Raw genomic sequence first — 17548 nt, forward strand, 5'->3', positions numbered from 1 at the left:
ATGGTCCTCAAATATTGCTTCCACATTCATTAAAGGATTCAAGGGAAAAAAGGGTTTTCTATTTATTAAGTACTCTTGATGTTCAAAACAAAGCATTTGGGGACTTCCCTGGTGGTCCAGTGGTTAGGACTCCGTGCTTCCACTGCTGCGGGCGTGGGTTCGATCCCTGGTCGGGGAACTAAGATGCCACAAGCCGCGTGGCAAGACCAAAAAAAAATATTTTTAAAATAAAAAACCAAAGCATTTATTATGCGTGATTTTTCTGAGCCAGCCAAGTTCCTGGTCAGCACACTAAACACGTAACATTTAGGTAAGCAACGAATCACTGCTTTTCGGTGACCAGGCCATGGATGCGTCTATTTCAGACTTTAGGGCAGCATGCCTCCTTCATGACACAGATCAGGCTGCGTCTTGGGTCGGGTGTGAGCCAGCCTTGGTGCAAGGTGGGTTTTCTTTGTCGGTGGCCCCAGAAAGAGGAGGAAGAGCGTGGGGGAGGGGGAGGGGGTCAAGGACCAGGCGCGCAACGGTGACTGTCATTGAGCTTGCTGTCTCCGCGGGCTCGACCCGCCGCCGGGCCCGCTCGGGAGCCGTGCACCCCACACTGTGCGGTTTGCCCATTGATCCCCCAGCTCATTGAGGGAGGGCCTGGGGGTGTCAGTTTCCCACCGCTTCCTGCTCAGCCTGCTCTGGAGGCCCCAGCGGGTCCTGGAGGTGGGACCCTACCCGTGCCAGGGCCGGCCAGCTGCAGTGGAATCAGAGCGAGCTGCGGGCCTGGGGGCCCCTACGTGTCTGCTGGAGTCTGAGTCACCACGCGGGCCACTGTGACCGGACGATTATGGCGGAAGAGACACACCCGGAGAGCTGGGTTAGCTGACCCCGCCCTTCCTGCTTACGCCCGTGGAGCTTGGTGCCTTTGGAGGCTGGCATTCTGGGCGGCTCAGCCTTTCCACCCACCACTCTCTTCTGCCCCCGGCCCCCGATATTAGGTGCGCCAGTAGCTGGCACAAGAGCCACTAGCCCTGCTTCCACAGCTGACTTCTGCCACCGGGGAAGAGGGCGGCCCCCTGGGCTGGAGAACAGCCCGAGCAGGTGGAGGGCGGACGTGTGGGGACCTCCTGCACGGTGGTCGTTCCTGCCCCCACCTCCTGTCCGCATCCGGCAGGGACCCAGGTGAGGGACAGGAGGTTTGGGCACGGAAAGGCCTCTTGGGGGATAACCTCAGCTTGGAAGGAGAGGGCGAGAATCCAGGCTGTCAGAAAGCCAAGAAAGAAGCAACTGAGCTAAAAATAGGAGCATTGAACAGAATGTCCGGAAATGCCATCCACAGTGCCAGGTTTGATTTCATTATTGCTAATTATTTAAGTCACATTACACAGAATAAAACCTGGGAAGAGGATACTGGGTCTATACAAACAAATGTGGAAAGTGATGCACAAAGCCGTGAACAGTGAACTGAGCCCATCACTGAGACTAAGAGAAGGGCAGGTGGGCTGGGGCTTCCCCCCGGTTTGTCCCCCAGCTCTGCCCTTTAACCCGCTGTGCCTCGGGTTCCTCCTGTATAAAACGGGATGAGGTGAGGCACCACCTCCCGGAGCTGTGGCTTCCGGGAGCTCCCGGAGAGGCCCGACACCAGGGGCTGTTCTCTGAGCTGCCACCGGGCGAGCACTTCCTCTTTCTGTTCCTCCATTTCCCCATCTGTGAAATGGAGATCGGAATACCGTCTCAAGGATTCTGAGGGAATTAATTGCATAGCACACGTTTTGGAGGGGAAAATTCTATCACGATCCCTGCTTTCAGCTGAGAAAATTGAGGCTCAGGAAAAGGGAAGAATGATTTGGAATCCAAGTATCCTGCTCAGAATCAGCTACCTAGCCAACGGTGCGGTGCGGCTCCGTTCTTGTTTGTATACAGTCGGGCTCCTTACAGACAAGTGGAAATGCAGATAAGGTGGAAAAAGGGCGAGGAAGTCACCGCCAGGGCAAGACAGTTTGATGCATTTCCGTCCAATCTCTTTTGAAATAGTTTTTCTTTTTTTTTTTTTTTACTTTTATGTAGTGGTGATCATATCACACCTTCATGTTTGTTAAAGACTTTTTTTTTTTAGCTTTTTTTTTTTTTTTTTTTTTTTTGCGGTACGCGGGCCTCTCACTGTTGTGGCCTCTCCCGTTGCGGAACGCAGGCTCAGCGGCCACGGCTCACGGGCCCAGCCGCTCCGCGGCATGTGGGATCCTCCCGGACCGGGGCGCGAACCCGCGTCCCCTGCATCGGCAGGCGGATTCTCAACCACTGCGCCACCAGGGAAGCCCTTTTTTTAGCTTTTTAAAAGCCAATGTTTATTCCTTTTAAAATGCCCCAGAGACTTTAAAAAGGTCCAAAGGCCTTAAAGCTATCCAAGTTTCAGATAAGATAACAGGCAGGCGCTGACTGTTGGTTTCTCTGTTGCTAAAGCCTCAGTTTCAACCTGTTCAATTCTATCCCTCCACGATTCTTCCAGCTGGGGAGTGGCGGATTCCTCCGACTTTCAGCATACTTCATCAAAGGTACCACGCCAATAAGGAGGGGAAAAACAGTGCTAGTAGCAATCATCGTCATGGCAAGGGAGAAAGTTTTATGATCCAGGAATCCACTTTAACAATCAACATTATACGATTTTCCAGACTATCATAAACACCTTCTAAACACTATTTTGATGGTGACATAATTGTTTATTAAATAAACACAGCATAATTTATGTAACACAGTCATTTTTATTTATTTTCATTGTTTTCAATTTTTGGCTACTGCCAACAACGCTGCCACGTGTGTTTTTAGCCACAAAGGTTTGGGAGAGACTGTTTCCTTAAAGAGATCTAGACATGGAATTGTTGGGTCAGAGGATGAAAGGGTGCTACTGCTGTTTAAAGAGGTGGCATCTCAGAGAATCCACCGAGGCAGAGAAACCACTGTCCAGGTGTGCTAGGCTGCTTGCTTTCCCACACCCTCACCTTCCTCAGCCTCCCCCCACCCCCAACCAAGTTTTTATTAATTTAGTAGAAAAAAAGTTTGTATGGCATTTCCTCTATGACTCATGAGGGAGATTATTTCTCCACATAATTATTACTACTCCTGTTTCCCTTTTGTGGACTGTTTGCCCCCCTGAGGCTACCATTTAGGGAAGGCTTGGTTAAATGTAAGGAAACACCTGTCCCAGAGGGTCAGGACCACTCTGCCTTGCCCTGCCGAGCGCTGCCCGTGGCGATGTTCCTGAACATCTGGTGAGCGAAGGAGGTGCAGTTAGAGGAGCTGGGATGCTGTGGAATGGTAAAAGCAATACACAGTTTACCTGGTGGATTCTTTGGAAACTCGTGTGTTACATCTTGAAAGTCAGTTGAGTTTATCAAACTTCTATTTTGAGACCATGTAGATTCATACGCAGTTGTATGTAGAGCTCCCATGCACCCTTTATGTAATAGGGAAAAACAAATCTGACTTCATACTGGATCTTTCTTTTACTTTAATCTTTATGTTCTATTGCTTTTGCTACAAGTTAATCAGTAAAGGGATGTTGCCTATAACTTAAGGTAAACATAGTGGCCCGTCTCTGGGAACCCTGCCTCCCATGCGGGAGCTTAAGCTAAAATACCTTTTCTTCAGTTCACCAGAAACACCCTGACCAGGCCCACCTGTAAATGGCTGCAGGAAAGCAGAAATTGACACATCCCCCTCTGGGAGTCTGGCTGGAACCAGGAAATATTTGCAACAACTTACAGTCTTTATAACTTTACTTCCTCACCTCCCCCTCTTTGCTCTGTAAAAGAAACTAGCATCCAAACCTGGGCGAGACGGTTCTTTGGGACACGAGTCCACCCTCTCCTCTGTCTGCTGGCTTTCCCAATAAAGTCGCTATTCCTGCCCCAACACCTCATCTCTCGATTTATTGGCCTGTGTGCGGCAAGCAGTACGAGCTTGGACTTGGTAACATTTACCCAGGTTCCCCCAGTGGCAGTGTCTTGTAAAACTCTAGCGCAGTATCACATCCGGATGCCGACACTGGTGCCGTCCAGACTCACGACATGCCATGCGCACAAGGTCCCTCCTGCTGCCCTTTTACAGCCACATCCACTACCTCGTTACCCCCACACGCCCCTTACCCCTTGGCAACCAATAAGCTGTTCTCCACATCTATAATTTTGTCATTTCAAGACTGTTCCATAAATGGAACCATATAATATATAACCTTTGGGGGTTAGAGTTTTTTCTTTCTTATTTCTTCTTTAAAAAATTTTTTTGGCTGCGTTGGGTCTTCGTTGCTGCACGCGGGCTTTCTCTAGTTGTGTCGAGTGGGGGCTACTCTTCGTTGCGGTGCACGGGCTTCTCATTGCAGTGGCTTCTCTTGTTGCAGAGCACGGGCTCTAGGTGCGTGGGCTTCGTAGCTGCAGCACGCAGGCTCAGTTGTTGTGGCATGCGGTAAGTAGTTGTGGCTTGCGGGCTTCGTTGCTCCACAGCATGTGGGATCTTCCCAGACCAGGGATCGAACCTGTGTCCCCTGCATTGGCAGGCGGATTCTTAACCACTGCGCCACTAGGGAAGTCCTAGAGTTTTTTCATTCAGCATAATTCTGTCAAGATCCACCCAGGTGGTTGTGTGTATCAATAGTTCAGTCTTTTTTGTTGCCACGTGGTCTTTCACAGTGCCGATGGACCACACATCGTTTAACCAGTCACCCGTCAAAGGACACCTGGGTGGTTTCCAGTTTCAGCTACCAGTAATAAACATGCTGTGAACATGTGCTGGATCACCTTCGGTTTTCGCACAGTCCTCTGTGGAGAGAGCCTAAGGAGTGGGGCAGAGCAAGCCCAGGGGGGCCTCCCCTTAGACGAAGCATCTGCAATATCCCAATACATAATTGAACAGGCTCTCTGCAGCCTGAAGACAATGTAATGGGCTACCAGGAAAGACCATTTGGGCTCAAGTTCCAGCAACCTTTAAAAAAACAAATGCTCAGCAGAAAAGGAACTGAAAGAAGAATGGACATCGATTAATAGAAATAGAATCATTTTCACCAATGTTGAAAGGAATTGCTAAACCAGTATGTGTGCTGAATTCAAGCATTTTCTAAATTCCCATGTGAAAAAGAAAAAAAAATCTCTGATAGGTCTGCTCGGGGGAAAAATAGCCCAGGAGTCCCCTTACTGCCCTTGAGCCAGAGTGTTGCCTGGTATAGAGCGGAAGAGCTTTGACCTCCCCTTCCCTCCATCCAGAAAGAAAATTCTTCCAAACAAGAGTTGGCCAGTGGGGCCAGGCCACAGCATTGCCGTGAAGGAAGAATTGTTAGAGTCTGTCTTCTCGGAGTCTCTCTGGACTTAGTTCTCTGTTACAATAGGCTAAAGACGTGGAGACCTGGCCTTGGAGTCTACATTTGGTATCTTCTGTTTCATATTTTATTTTTGTTATTTGAGTAGATGTGAAGTGATATGTCGTTGTCACTTTAATTTGCGTTTCCCGGATATCTAATGGATGCTGAGCATCTTTTCATGTGATAACTGGCCATTCGTGGTGGTCCTCTCTCTCTTTTCCCTTTTATTATTTTTAAATTTTGGCCTCACCGTGCGGCATGCGGGATGTAGTTCCCTCACCAGGGATTGAACCCGTGCCCCCTGCATTGGGAGCGTGAAGTCTTAACCACTGGACCGCCAGGTAAGTCCCTCTTTGTAGGTATTCTACGGAGGTTTTCCTGAGTCTCTCGATCTGTAAGTCAGGGGTTCACTGCTTTCCGTCAAATTTGTGGATGTCTGCCCTCTTCTCACTGTCTTCCTGGTAAGCCCTGTGGAACCTCAGCCAGTGAGCGCTGAGCACAGCTGAGGCTGAGCCTTGCACTGAGCCGCACGCAGACTTCTGGCTCTTATCCCTACCTCCCTCTGCTCCGCTGCCCTGCCTCACAGGCTCCATCTGTCCTAGACCCTGACCTCTGCCTGCTCACCCAGCCTCAAAGCACAGCGCTGCACTGTGCACACACATTCAGCAGCTGTGTTCACACTCAAACTGTTCCACATACATTTACCTTATTTCATTTGCAAAAGTTACCCCAAACCTACTTTCCTTGCATAAGAAAGATACATGCAGTTAAAGTAAGGTTTTGTTTTGTGGCATTCCCAGAAGGTGCCCACTCCGTGGAAGGTCCTGTGTGGCTGGGTATTGGGGGTGGGGACGCAAGTAAAAGGCAGCCCCTAGTTCAAGAATTTTACAGTGTCACGGAGACAGGAAACTAGTGTTGCGGGGCTGCAGAGAAAGGTGGTTGCTTCCAACCACGGGGCAGAGTTTGCGGGAGTCGGCCTCCCGGGTGCGCCTTGAGGAGGACCGTGGTGCTGGAGAGTCTAGGTTGTACTGAGAAGGTATATAATCTTGTTCTACTTCATGGCACCAATATTACTTCATAAAAACAGTGTAACGAGAAACACAAGACCAAGAGTGTTGCAAGCGGTAACTGCCATTCGGCTCAGTGGTGGGAATTAACCCGGTGTCCTAATGATTCCCCCGCGGCATCAGGCCTCTGGCAGAAATAACAATGCTAGCCTGTGGGCGGCAGTCCCACACAGGTGTCCACTTGCTGATGTCGGCGACTCCCGGGGTCCACGTGTCGGTGTCGGCGACCCCCAGGTGGTCCCCCTGTCCGGGTGTCTGAGACCCCCGGGTGGTCCCCGTGTCCGCACGCGGCTGTCAGCGACCCCCGGGTGGTTCCACGGGCCCCGGGTCAGCGACCCCCGGGGCTGTCCTCGACGTCGGGCACTCCTGCGGGCGAGGCTTGTGGGCGCCCCGCAGCGAGTCCCGGCTGCCCGCCCCACGCCAGCCCTGTCCGCCCGAGGGCGCCGGCCTGGCGGGCGGCTTACGGGACCCACAGCGGCCCACAGCCGGCCCGCGCGGACTTCGGCCCCGAGGCGCGGAGGATACCTCCGCCAACACTCGCTCAGCCTGGACCACCTTTCCGTCGGAGGACCGCGTCCGCGCGGCGGAAAGGCCTCCCCTTTAAGGCGCGCGCCCCGGAAGCGGTACCACCGCGCGCCGGCACCGGAAGCGGATGCGGCCGGCGGGCGGCGACGGCGGGCGGCCGGCTAGGGAGCTACTTCGCGCGGCCCGGCGGGCGTCGCTGTCGCGGTTGCGGCGCCTCTTAGGCTCGGGCTGGCCCGGCGCGGCCTCGGGCTGCCCATGGGGCGCAGGAGGCCGGGCCGGTGACGCCGGACGCCCATGGACACCCCTGAGGAGCCGGTGCCGCCGGTGATCTACACCATGGAGAACAAGCCCATTGTCACCTGTGAGTGCCCGGTGGCGCGGGAGGGGGCGGCAGCCGCGGCGTGCAGCCCGGCCCAGGTCGCCGGCCCCTCGGCCCCCGCGGCCCGGTCCCCGCGCTCCCGGCCGGGCCGCTTCCTGGAATGGAGGTGTGGCCGGGGCGGCGGCTGCGGCGGGGTCCTGACCCCGCGGGCGACCTCCGACCTCCCCGGGGCCGACCTCCGACCTCCTCGGGGCCGACCTCGTATCTCTCTCTCCTGGAGGCGACCTCTGATCTCGGAGACGCTCTTCCGGTTGTCCGGCTGCAGTTGGACAGCGCCCGGGGCGCGGGGCGCCCAGGACGGAGGGCGCGCCCCGAGGGGGCCCCGCTGTTCGCCCCGTCCGGTCGCAGGCTGTGCAGCTGGCCCTGCGCGGGCCGGTCCTTCCTGGCGGGGACGGCCTCCTCCAGGCGCACTGTTCCCTCCGGTCCCGCAGAGGGTCTCCCGGCTCTCGGTTGCGAGCGTGGACGAAGTTTGCGTGCGGTTGTCGTGTTTGGTAGGAGACGGGGGTTTGTACTTCAGTAACGTGTTAAGTAGTGGAAGACGCAGGGGACCCGTCGGCCGTGCCCAGCTGCACTTGCCTGGGCACAGCGGCTCTGCCGGGCCGGGACCGCGACCCAGGGCTCTTCCCCGCAGGCCGCTCAGGCACTTCCGAGACGCTGGCACAGAGCAGAAACCCATTTCACAGATGAGGCTGCAAAGGTTCGGTGAGCTCATCCACGCTCTGGATCATTGGAGTGGTGCCTCTTCATTTTGAGTGTCGGGTTTTTTTTTTTTTTTTTTTTTTTGGCGCCACATTTAGGCATCCACAAAGGAATTGTTTTTCTCTTACGGAAAATTTTACTCTAATTTGTACAGCCATAACTTCGGAATTAAATACTTTCAAAAACACTGAGCTTATGGAAAGTGTTGAAATGTTGGCTGACATTTGATGACTTGCAGACAGGTGTTTCAGGCTAGTAGGAATTTTGACCTCTGACAGTGTTCTTATCTTCAGTTAGTTTTTTTCAGATGGTCTAACACACTTTGAAAGGAAGCACTCTTTCTACAGCAACATCCAGGCAGGCACTTAGGCCTTAGTAGATGGTTTTGTAGGTCTTGAGCCCTCTCTTGTTTTTTTCTCTCTTTTTCTTTTCTTTCTTTTTTTCTTTCTTTCTTTCTTTTTTTTTAATGGATACTCTCCTTGTATGCTTTCTCTTGTCAGATCTCTGAGAAATTGTATATTTAAAGTTGAAGTCTGTTGCTTTATCTTTAGCTGATAAACTTTCTCAGGGAAATGGACGGTGTCACATCTAAATTTGGACACTTGCATAGTTCGAAGCTGTTTTCTCTTTTCACTAGGACAACTGCAAGTCTTGCTCAAGACTGTACCTTTAGTCAAGAGAACAGGTGTGTGTAGAGCTGATCTGGAGGCCCTGCAGTTAATTCCCAGTGCTTTCTGTACCCTCAGGGAAGAGGAGCCAGGCTCGGGGTGGTCTTCCTGTTAGGTTTCAGTGTCTTCCAGACACTGGAGACTCCTCCCCACGTGCCCTGCACACTGTGAGTGCTGGATCAGTATTGCCTGTAGAAACATTAACGAGTCTAATTGTATCTCATGCATACCCCTTAGCTTACATCTCATAGCAGTGTTTCTATGGGCGTTATGTAAATACATATCTGAAGAGAAAGTTCAACCTTGGGTTGGGTTCAACCTTGACTAAACAGGTAAATCGTTATCCTAGTAGTGTTTGAGATATGGGTCTAGAGTTTAGTTTCATACCCACATGCATGACAGACAGCTAAAGGATAGTTTCCTTTCCTACAGATTTATTGTAAAAGCTATGTTGGTGGAGGTTTTTCCGTTGTTTAAAACTGTTGTCTGTACTGATGGTATCTCTGTTTTAAAAGGCACAACCATTCATTCATTGGAGTCTCAGAAAAGAAAGTGGCTTCAGTAAACTTTCAGAGAAAGTTACCTTGAAAATTAAAAAGATCCCTTTAAAAGTTAAAGATTTTTTAAGTTTTAGGAAGGCTGACTTCCTTTTGGTGTGTCTGGGACTGAAGCTGCGGTAAAGCACTTGCTGTCCTGGTTTCACGTTATACTTTCTTTATCTTGTTCCATTCTTTCAGCTGCACATGTGTTGAAGGGAGCCGCTAGTGTAAGCAATGTAGACAGAGCTAGTAGGAAAATTGCTTTAAAAAAATCCATCTGGAGGCTTTGCTGTTGTGTACATAGCTTCTTTAGTATGCAGCATTTTAGTTTTCAAAAGTCTGTTTAATACTTTTCCAGCCATTGCACCCTGAGGAGGTCTGTGCTTGTTCATTGTAAAATGAGAGCAGAGTTTGTGCTCATTTTCAGTTTTGTTCATAGGATTTAGAACGTTTTACTTTGAGTGAAAGCGAATTGTGCATCAGCCTTTCTGAGAAGAATGTAGAATGTTACCAGTTGAGGTAAATTTAGGAACTGTTCATTTGTGGCCATGAGAAGAGTGGAAATTCCCCAGAGATTAGGGGTAAACAGAATACATCGTTCCTTGAAAACCTTGCTAAATTATTTTAATAATATTCCGAAGATACCTAAAAGTTTTAATGGCCTTTAGTCCGTAATTAAAATGTCCCGAAGCTGTTGCCTAACTGCCTCTGGTGCAGAGTGACTACCTCTGTGGGGGATCTGCTTAGACTCCCAGGCCTGGTGAAGCTTCTGAATTCTGGAGGATGTGTCTGAAATGCACCGGGATGTCCACCGAGCAGTCTGCGGTACTAGTGGTGTGATGACACTGGGCGATGAATCACCTGGTCATAGCAATGTGAATACCTGTAGTATAACTGACTAATCATGAAAGATGCACAGTGAAACTGAAACAAATCCAGCAGATCCATTTGATCTAAATTTAAGTTAGAGCTTAGATTTTTTTTTTTTTTTTTTCAACCACTGGATCAGTTCTCTGCTTTGGAATAAAGACAGGTTTCTGATCCAAGGGTATGTTAGGAAAGAGATGTTCCTTTTCCAGCTATCTCATTTAGCAGACAAAGCTATTGTAATTCCACTGATTTGTGGCTTTTCTTTATTAGCACATAGCACATAACTATCAATGTGGAATTGTGTAGTATCTGAAAAACAGCAGTGTTCATTCGAATGATCTGTTCTCACCCAGTCACATCGGATGGTGCTGCTTTAATTTTTCTCAATCTCTATATTTAGGGTTCCGGATCCGAGATTATGAATTTTCAAAGGGGGGAAAAGGCAACAAAACTGAGCAGATCCGTAATGCTTTTTACCTGGTTGGGCTTTGTTTTTCCCCCCGTAGGTTAAAGTTTTTAAATTTGCACATTGCAGTTTTCTATCGAGCATGAAAGTACGGTGCTTGTGATTTAACCACACTCAGTTTCATTGCTGGAAAAGTAACCTACAATGTCTTCTTTTTAAACTGATACACATAAATGCAGGTCTTGGTCCATATTGAATCCTTAAGCCAGTAGGGAATCACCTATTGAGAAGTGGGAGAAACATTTCTCCTTAGGAAACCTCGGTTCCATGGGTTGTATTTGGAGGGCAGGGACTGAGGCATTAGAACCTGTACTTTTCTTGATTTAGAAATCACTTCAGGCTTCCCTGGTGGTCCAGTGGTTAAGAATCCGTCTGCCAGTTCAGGGGACACGGGTTCGATCCCTGGTCTGGGAAGATCCCACGTGGTGCAGAGCAACTAAGCCCGTGCATCACAACTACTGAGCCTGTGCTCTAGAGCCCAGGAGCCACAACTACTGAGCCCGCATGCCACAACTACTGAAGCCCGCGTGCTTAGAGCCCATGCTCTGCGACAAGAGAAGCCACCACAGTGAGAAGCCCGCGCACCGCAACAAAGAGTAGCCCCCGCTCGCTGCAACTAGAGAAAGCCCGCGTGTAGCAACGAAGACCCAACACAGCCAAAAATAAAAATCAAAATAAAAAAATAAATATTTAAAAAAGAAGAAGAAATCGCTTCTACCTGTGCGTGGTTAGAAACAGGCAGGACTTACTGTGTGACTACTTCCTCATCTGTGAAATAGGGACAGGGATGGTACCAGTCTCAGAGGGTTGATATGGGGATTGAATGAATATGTGTAAAGCACTCAGAAGAGTGATGAATGTGCAAAAAGAATGTTAGCTACTCAGGAGGGACTTCTCAGTTTTCTCTGTTCATGGTGGCCTTAGTGTCTTCAGTAATTTTTTCATGGCACCTCTAGGCTAAAAAGAATATTTAATAATTCCATTTATTAAGTAGTTTGGTTCAAATAATTTTATTAAGTATTATGCCCTAACAATAGTTATTTGAAAAAAAATATACACATAAATTGGAAGAAAATTTTTATTTCATTCCCAGATAACCACAGTAACATATTAGGGATGGTTGCACCTGTTGAGCACTGCACAACTTCTCTAACCTGGAAATCAGATTGGACACTGCTGCTTTGTTTATTTGACAGTGGTGGGGGGTGATTCTTGGCCTTTTATTACATCAGTTACCCTGTTTTGTGATGATAATGATGTCATTGAAAGAACTGTTGCACGATGTAGTATTGAAACTGATTAACTCAGCTGGGGCCTGGGACATCTTCAGTATTGCTGTTTCCTCTCAAAAATTTGGAACATCCTTTGGGCCCTCTCTGGGTTTGCTGCGGTACCCTGAAGCACCTGGGTACACATTTGGGAACCCATGCTACTAGTATGTTAGTCCAGCTCTAGGGTGGATTCAATTGAACCAGTAATTCAGAAGTGAAAAGCTTCCTTTTCCACTTGAACGTCGGCTCATGTGCCTGATTTACAAGATGTGTTTCTGAGGAGTTTCTAGTAAAGTTTGGTTTATGCAAATGAGACTCAGGGGTCTGATTTTTTTTTTTTTTATTTAAGCACTGATGAATCTGTGAAGTAATCAAGCATGGCAGACATAACACATGAGCCGGTCTTTCCCTAGAAAGGAACTGACAGCATGGTGGTTGGTCCACACAACAAGAGGTAGGAAAGGCCACCTTGGTTACCTTTTATTGAAAAGGTCAGTGACTTACTGAAGAATTTTTTGTCTAAAAAAACTTTTTTGCCAGTTGACAGAGTGGAGTGTCTTTTCACATGGATTGCACGACTGGGTGCGTGGTCTCCCAGGGGCTCCCTGTTGATCTCCGGGCCCTCTGCTCTGGCCTGGGGGCTTCGGATCTAGATGACAGACAGCGGGACGGGGACTGCGCAGCCTCAGATTCTCCCGATCGCCTCTCTCTCTCACAGTCTCCCTGCTGGCGTTTGCCCACAGCCTCCTGGGCTTTCTCTCCCTTTCTGTCACCTTTCCTTCTGTCTTTCCTCCCTTCTGTCCCCGCCTTCAGTCAAATCGTTCCTTTGGAACTGCTCTTAACGTGAATTTTAAATGTATTCACAGAATTTTGCACTTAGAGAATGTTTGGTTTTTAAATTTAAAATTGGTGACCTTGTAGTCATCCCCAGCTGCTTTCTCTCAGACCGACGTTCAGTCTACCAGCAAATAGCATTCTGTCTTTGAATTGATCTAGAATTCAGCCCCTCCTCCCCACCTTCACTGCTGCTCCCCCAAACCCCTACCCCCTTCATCTCTCCCTGGGACCCCAGCAGCCTCCCAGCTGGCCACGCCATTTCCAGCCTGGCCCTTGAAGCTCGTTCTCTCTGGGGTCGAAGGCAGTCTAAGAGAGAAGTACAGCATGTAATTCCTCTGCTCAGGCCCCTCCAGGGGCCACCCACCTTCTCAGCGTAATATTCCCAGGCCTTCCCATGGGCTCTGAGACCCTCTGCGGCCTGCCGCCCCCTGGCCCCAGCACTGGCCTCCTGGCTGTGCCTTTAACCACTGGGTCCCTGCAGCCCCTGTTCCCGTGGTGCCCGCATTGCTTTCCTGACCCCCTGGGTGCTTCCCTCCCGCTCCCTGGGCTGCTCATGTGCCACTTCCCAGGCCTGCTTAGGGTTTGGCATCGCTTCGACTTTGTTCGGTCTTACTGGCTCAGCACCCGCATGATAGAACATTTGTTTTTTCATGGTGGATTGTTTCTCTTCACCCCTAACCCGGGCTGCCCGCCCGCTAGAACGTGAGGTTCCAAACTGCGGGAACTTGATCTGTTATGATCACTGCTGTGCTTCTGGCGCCTGGACGGTGCTGAGCACGTAGTTGGTGCTCAGTACCTATTTGTTGAAGAAGTCAAGTCAACAAAGGCGTAAACGTTACTGTAAAGGGAAAACTGTGTCATACGTCATTGGCCGCTTCCACAAGGCAGGCGCTTTTGATGGTGTAAGGTTGTTTCCTTCAAACACACGTCTTCTTCAAGACCATTTTGTAGAATCTGAATCCTGATCACTCAGACTTGCTTTTAGGTAAACTGCTATGCACTTAGTTTTTTTTCTTCTTTTTGATACTGGGACATTCTCTGTTGGGAGTTTTTGAATTGAGGAAATACATGTTAATCCAGTAAAAGAAAAGCTCAGTGGTATGGTAGGGACCATAATCTTTGAAATGGTCCTTCTGAGTTGTGTTCAGATATGTTTGCTTTACTATAAGTCAATAGAAATTTAACTGTGACCAAAACAAAGCATTCTCCGATCGATGATTCAGCTTCTGCTGTGGAACATTTAGGACGGAGGGACTGTCAGCCTGGCGTTTGGATAAAGCCTTGAAAGAAGATACAGCTGTAACTTTTCGAAAGGAAACTTTAACCTTAAATGTGTATCAATAAGAACAGGAATACATTTTCATTATAAAAAATGGAGTCTAGAAGTGTAATTGCTGGGTCAGAAGCGGGGAGCAGTTTAAATTTTGAAACCTGCCCCTCAACCACTCTGTGAAAAAGCTATCCTCTGAGATATACTCTGCCCCACTGGATGGGAGCCATCTTTTTAATTTTTGCCAGTCTGATGGATGACTTTTTCTGAACAACTTTATGAAGAGCTCTAATCTACATACTATAAAATTAATATCCATTGTACATGTACAATCCTCTGGCTGTTAGTAAATATTCAGAGTTGTGCAGCCATCACCATAATTCAGTTCTAGAACATTTCCATCACCCCAAGAACTTGTTAGCAGTCAATCTCTGCTCCTATCCTCAGGCATAGGCAGCCACTAATTTGCTTTCTGTCCCTATAAATTTGCATTTTCTAGACATTTCAAAGAAGTGAATCACGTAATATGCTGTCTTCTGTCCGGCTTCTTTCACTCTGCAGTGTTTCTGAGGTTCATCCGTGTTGCACCAACTATAATTTGCTCCTTTTCTAATTGTTGACTAGTATTCCACTGTGTGGATGGACCACATCTGGTTTATCCATTCGCCAGTTGATGGACATTTGGATCGTTTCCAACTTTTTGTCATGAGTAATGCTGCTCTGTACATTTGCATCAGTTGTAAGGTTTCACTGTATTTTCTTGATATATGTCCTTTATCAGATAGATGATTTGCAAATATTTGGTCCTGATCTTTGGTTGTCTTTCAGTTAATGTATTTTGAAGTACAAACATTTTAAATTTCGATGAAATCCAGTTACCAATTTTTTTTCTATGGATTTTACTTTCGATATCATACCTAAGAACTCTTTGCCCAGCCCAAGACCATCAGAGTTGTTTTGGTGTTATATACCTGACAATTAGTGAGGTTCTTTTTATGCGTTTACTCGTGCTTGGACCTCTTCTGAATTGCCTGTTCATCTGGGTTTACTTTGACATATGAGAAGTATGGCCAAAAACATACCTAAAAGATGAATTGGTGTAGCACTAGGAAAGATGTACATTCTATTTTTGTATTTTATACCATATGTATTAGTTTTCTAGGGCTGCTGTAACAAGTTGCCAGAAACTGGATGGCTTAAAACAACAGAAATTTATTCTCTCACAGTTCTGGAGACCAGAAGTTGAAAATCAAGAGTGTCAGCAAGGCTGTACTCCCTCCCAAGGCTTTGTGGGGGTGGGCGGGGTGGGAATCCTTTCTTGCCTCTTTCCAGCTCCCAGAAATCCTTGGCATTCCTTGGCTTGTAGCCACATTACTCCAGTCTCTGCCTTGTCTTCACACTGCTTTCTCTCTCCCTGTGTTTTCCCTTCTGTCTCTTATCTGACCTGACAAATGACCTCTTGTCATTGGATTTAGGTCCCATCCATATATGATCTGGAATGATCTTATTTGAGAGCCTGAGCTTAATCACATCTGTAAAGACCCCTTTGCCAAATTAGGTTCATTCTCAGGTTCTGGGGCGTCAAGACGTGGACAGATCTTTTGGGCGCCCTGTTCAGCTCCTTCACTGCAGTGTCTGCATTGGCATTCAGGTGCACGTCGGCCGGCATCCATCGCGTGTCTTTGGTTTTATATCACTTCCTCTGCTTGGAGGCCTGTCCTCACTCTGCTCCTGACCGAGGAGCGGTGAGTGCCCTGGCATCTGGAATTGGGGCTTGACATGTTGATACAAGGTGGGGTGATCTCTTAGGAACAGATGAACGTTTTCTGCAATCTCTCTTTCCCTCTTTTTTCCCTTAGGGAAATAAAGGCTTTTGTCTTCCTGCACAAGTGTTACATGATGTTTCATTCCTCAATATTATTTTAGGCCTTTGTTTGCAAAAGTTTTTAAAAAGTGAGCAGAGAAATTATGAAGAAACTGACAGTAGGCTTAGACGTTGGTTTCACCACAGAGTGGGATATGTTTGGAAGTTTTCTTATTTTTAACAGATCTGTTTAGTGCTTGGAAGTTGTTGCCTAAGTTTCAGAGCTGAAATTTTAGGTAGAGCCTTGGAACTAACAATAACCCCTGTGGTAACAATTTTTAGTACATCCGTAGCTCACCGTTTGTAGGCACTCTTAGTCCGGCTGGGTCAGCTCAAAAGTTTCTAGGCATTGAGGTGCACAGCGGGAAGGGCCGTCAGGTCATTTTGAGGTTAAAGCCCTGAGGGCCAGTTTCGCTGTGCCTGACCAGGACCCCTCGGTATTTGGTAGCGCGGCGAGGACCAGCAGCAAGGTGGCGACTCCTCCTCCCCCACGACCTTACCTAGTGGTCGGGGTGTCAGACACTGTCTGCCCACACGGAAGGGAGGATTGTCCCTAAAATTACCCCTGAGAGAAAGCCTTTGCCATAGAGTTAAGTAAAATAAAAATATCACTTCCTTTAGTTCCGCAGTCGAAGAACTGAGTAGGGCAGCCGTACTGGAAATACTTAGTATAATCTTACTCATTCTAAAATTAAATTCATGCTCGGAGAACTTGACAGCCAGCGCCGTCATTGCATCTTCTGTAGGATATCCTGTCCTTTGGGGGCCCTGAATTGTCTAGTGTAGAACTTGAGGGAGTTGGGCTAGATTCGCCATCAGCGAATGTGTACTCAGCCTCTCTTCTGTGCCAGGTGCTGTTGCAGGTGCTTGGGTTACACCTGTGAGCAAAGACCCCAGCCCTCTTAGAGCTTACGTTCCAGCAAAAGGAGATAGACAGTGTACATACATAGTAAATTATGTAATAGGTGATACGTGCTAGGCCAAAAAGGAGAAAGAGAAAAGGGTAAGAGAAATGGCAGAATTGTTAACATTTCAAACTTTTTATTACAGAAACTTGCAAATATGTAAAAAGAAATAGAATTATGTGAAGAAACCTTACAAACCTATCGCTCAACTTCAACAATTGAACGAATGTCAATCTTGCTTCTTTATACCCCCCATTCCTTCCAATCCGATGTTATTTTGAAGCAAATCTCAGGCATCACACATTTATCAGTAAATGTATGTGTTACGGACTGAATATTTGTGTGCCCCGCCCAAATTCATATAGTGAAGCCCAAGCCCCTAATGTGGTGGTATTTGGAGATGCGACCTTCTGGGAGGTCATCAGCGTTGGCTTGGGTCATGAGGGTGGGTACCTTATAGTGGTGTCACTGACCTCATAAGAAGAGGAGGAGAGATTGGGAGGGCACTTGCGCTCTGCAAGTCAGGAAGGAGAGCCCTCCCTGGGAGCACAGTCAGGCGCCTTGCACTCCAGCCTCCAGAACGAGGAGGAAAACAATTGTGTTGTTTAAGCCACTCCATCTGGGGTGTTTTGTCATGGCAGCCTGAGCTAAGACAGTATGGATCTCTAAAAAACAAGGACTTCTAAATAACAGAACTGCAAAAACTTTTATGGCATCTAAAAAAAACAATTCCTTAGTATCAAATATTCAGCGTTTACATTTCCAACATGTCTGAAATGTCTTTTTTAAAAAAATTCTTTGAATTATTTAGTATCCAAATAAGGTTTCTAGGTAAATGTCTTCAGTCTCTCTT

The 17548-nt window shown here is 48.1% G+C and overlaps 1 protein-coding gene across 7 annotated transcripts in view; it reads left to right on the forward strand.

Moving 5' to 3' along the window:
• Positions 1–7091: 7091 nt before the first annotated feature.
• TRAPPC10 (trafficking protein particle complex subunit 10) overlaps positions 7092–17548 on the forward strand; it is a 94228-nt gene continuing 83771 nt past the window's right edge. For 2 of the 7 annotated variants that reach the window (XM_028492708.2, XM_055086444.1), the window contains exon 1: positions 7371–7797. In XM_028492708.2, coding sequence (XP_028348509.2) covers positions 7407–7797 — 391 coding nt within the window. In that variant the 5' untranslated portion in view covers positions 7371–7406. The other 5 variants (XM_055086446.1, XM_055086445.1, XM_024120188.3 and 2 more) reach the window with 5 other exon arrangements.

This window comes from Physeter macrocephalus, chromosome 8, assembly GCF_002837175.3.
Source record: "Physeter macrocephalus isolate SW-GA chromosome 8, ASM283717v5, whole genome shotgun sequence".
In the NCBI taxonomy this organism is placed as follows: Eukaryota; Metazoa; Chordata; class Mammalia; order Artiodactyla; family Physeteridae; genus Physeter; species Physeter macrocephalus.